The 2565-nt window shown below is 33.0% G+C and overlaps 1 protein-coding gene across 1 annotated transcript; it reads left to right on the top strand.

Moving 5' to 3' along the window:
- Positions 1-785: 785 nt before the first annotated feature.
- Positions 786-1905, top strand: LOC126657162 (transcription factor HEC2). The gene has a single exon (XM_050351807.2). It carries the CDS (start codon positions 955-957, stop codon positions 1771-1773), a length of 819 nt encoding a protein of 272 aa, XP_050207764.1. The 5' UTR covers positions 786-954; the 3' UTR covers positions 1774-1905.
- The last annotated feature ends 660 nt before the right edge of the window (positions 1906-2565 follow it).

The raw sequence follows: 2565 nt of genomic DNA, 5'->3' as shown, positions 1-2565 counted from the left end.
GATTTTTGATCAACTCTGGTTCAAGATTAGATCAGATGGCTGTTATTAGATTTTATTTGATCTTTTAGGTTTAGCCCCACATAATATGGGCAGTCACTATCAAAAATCATAAATTCATCATAAATATTAGAGTTGAGACTTTCTCTCTTCTATTGGGTAATTAATTCTGTAAGTCCCTGAACTTTCTACATATTTCATTTTGGTCATAATATTGTTTCAATTTAATGACTAAATTTTAGTTTTTACAAGCGACATGTTTTATCTAATTTTAGCTAAATGTTGGTCTAAGTGCAGTGGCGTAGCCAAAAAATATCGTCAGAAAGACTAACTACAAAAAAATATCTAAATCAAAAATATCCTTATACCAACTAATACAGAGTTCCAAATTAGATTCTCACTATGATGGACGCACGAATCTGCCTGTGAGTAGCTTCGCCACTGCCTAATAACATACTGATAATCACTGAATTTTCATAATATTTTACTTTGGTTTTGATATTTTTATAATAACTTACTACGTATTGATTGCCACATAGGCAACATTTGACTTGAAATTAGATAAAACGTTGTAAAAAAACTAAAAATTTAATCACTAAATTGAAACAAATCAAAATATTATGATCAAAATGCAAACATTATAAAATTTCAGTGACTTCCCGAAATTAACTACCCCACTTCTCACTGTCAACTTTGCATGAATAAAATATTTGAATGAGTTTATTTGGCTATATAAAGAGTTTCATTTCTGTAACTGGTGATGGGTTTTCTGATATAATTCTGCACTTTCCATCTTTTTTATTATCTCTCTGCTTCTTCTGCTATACAAAACCCTAAAAACTCTCTCTTCTCTCAGCTTCCTCCATACCTCTGCTCTTCTCCATTCTCTTCTCCATATTGCAGAAACAAATTTCCTGAAATCTTGGGTGCTAAATTTACTCTCCACTTTTTGAAATTATGGACGTTGACATGATAAAATCATCATCTTCTTCTTCCTCTGCAGATCACCATCACCACCATCCTCATCATCATCATAATCAAGATCAGATTGACATGATGACAATGATGATGCAAATGGAGAAACTCCCTGATTTTTCTGACCCTTTTCACAACTCTTCTTCTTCTTCTTCTCCACCGCTTCAAGAACTTCAATTCTCAAACCCTAATTATCCTCATTCACTTCCAAACCCTACTATTCCATTCATGGCCGCTTCTGTTCAACTTCAAGAACCGCCCATTATCCCCACCGCCTCTCTCCACCACCATCAGAATAATAACATGGTGGCAGCAAAATTTAAGTATCCACCTCAATTCTCGAATGCAAACTCATTTTTATCATCAATGGAGAAGAAAAACTCCACAGCAGCTATCCGAGAGATGATTTTCCGAATCGCGGCGATGCAGCCGATTCATATCGACCCGGAATCAGTAAAGCCACCGAAGAGAAAGAATGTGAAAATATCTAAAGATCCGCAGAGCGTAGCAGCACGACATAGACGAGAAAGAATTAGTGAAAGGATTCGGATTCTTCAAAGATTAGTACCGGGTGGTACTAAAATGGACACGGCTTCAATGTTGGATGAGGCTATACATTATGTTAAGTTCTTGAAGAAACAAGTTCAATCTTTAGAACAAGCTGGTGCTAATAGATCATCGATGGGTTCGCCGTTAATCTCGGGATTAGCAATGCCTAATATGGGTTACTCTTCGTTGATGAAGTACTGTCAGCCTGCTGCTCATCCTAATATGGTTAGCTCAATGCAGATGCTTAGATAATTAATTAATTATGTTAAGTGTTGATTAATTGTGAGTGTACGTGTTACTACTATATACTGCTTTTGATCAAGCTGTATTATTACATTGTAAATTAATTAAGTAATATTTGAGTTTTTTTTTATTTGTGTAGCTGTGGGGAGAGACAATTAATCTAATTAATTTTCTGTAAGTCTTGTTTAGATAATTTTTGTTGAATATTTTCATTATAATAAAAATGTCAAGTACAAGTTCTGTTTCTCATAAATTTTGTTTGTTTCTATACGCCAATGTCCAAATCTTTTTATTTAGACCGGGTCCATACTTTATTATTAAGATCTAACCAATTAAATCTTTTTTAACTTTTCATTTTATATTTTCCAATCGACTGGTAAATAAAATACAGATCGAGAGGTAAGAGATTTTCAGAATTCAGACTATTAAAATAGTCATAATCAGCATTGACTTATCACTTATAGAAATGAATAACAAGGGCTATAATTTAGTTATTTCGACCGCTGGTACTTTACATTTAGAAATTAAACAAAAATATACAATGAGTTCGTTCACTATTTTAAATTGGAGAGACAATTTCTTATAGAGTCCATGAACTCTATACTTCATATAATATTGGAAAATTTATTGCACTACTTATCAAGAATATTTTATCGTAATCTTCATGCTCAGACTAAAGCGGTGCAATCACAGAGACCACATTCTGAAAAAATGGCTATCTGTTAGACATCTAAAGCGATAACAATAATTAATATCGATCCACAGACCTTATATAATTAATTATACACATCGTATAAATAA

Source organism: Mercurialis annua, linkage group LG7 (genome assembly GCF_937616625.2).
Source record: "Mercurialis annua linkage group LG7, ddMerAnnu1.2, whole genome shotgun sequence".
NCBI lineage: Eukaryota > Viridiplantae > Streptophyta > Magnoliopsida > Malpighiales > Euphorbiaceae > Mercurialis > Mercurialis annua.
Note: the sequence above shows the minus strand (reverse complement) of the source record. Positions and strands in the feature narration are given on the sequence as shown.

Bases quoted from the DNA above. Each gene is read 5' to 3' on its own strand.
- LOC126657162 (XM_050351807.2), top strand. From the start codon at position 955: ATGGACGTTGACATGATAAAATCATCATCTTCTTCTTCCTCTGCAGAT.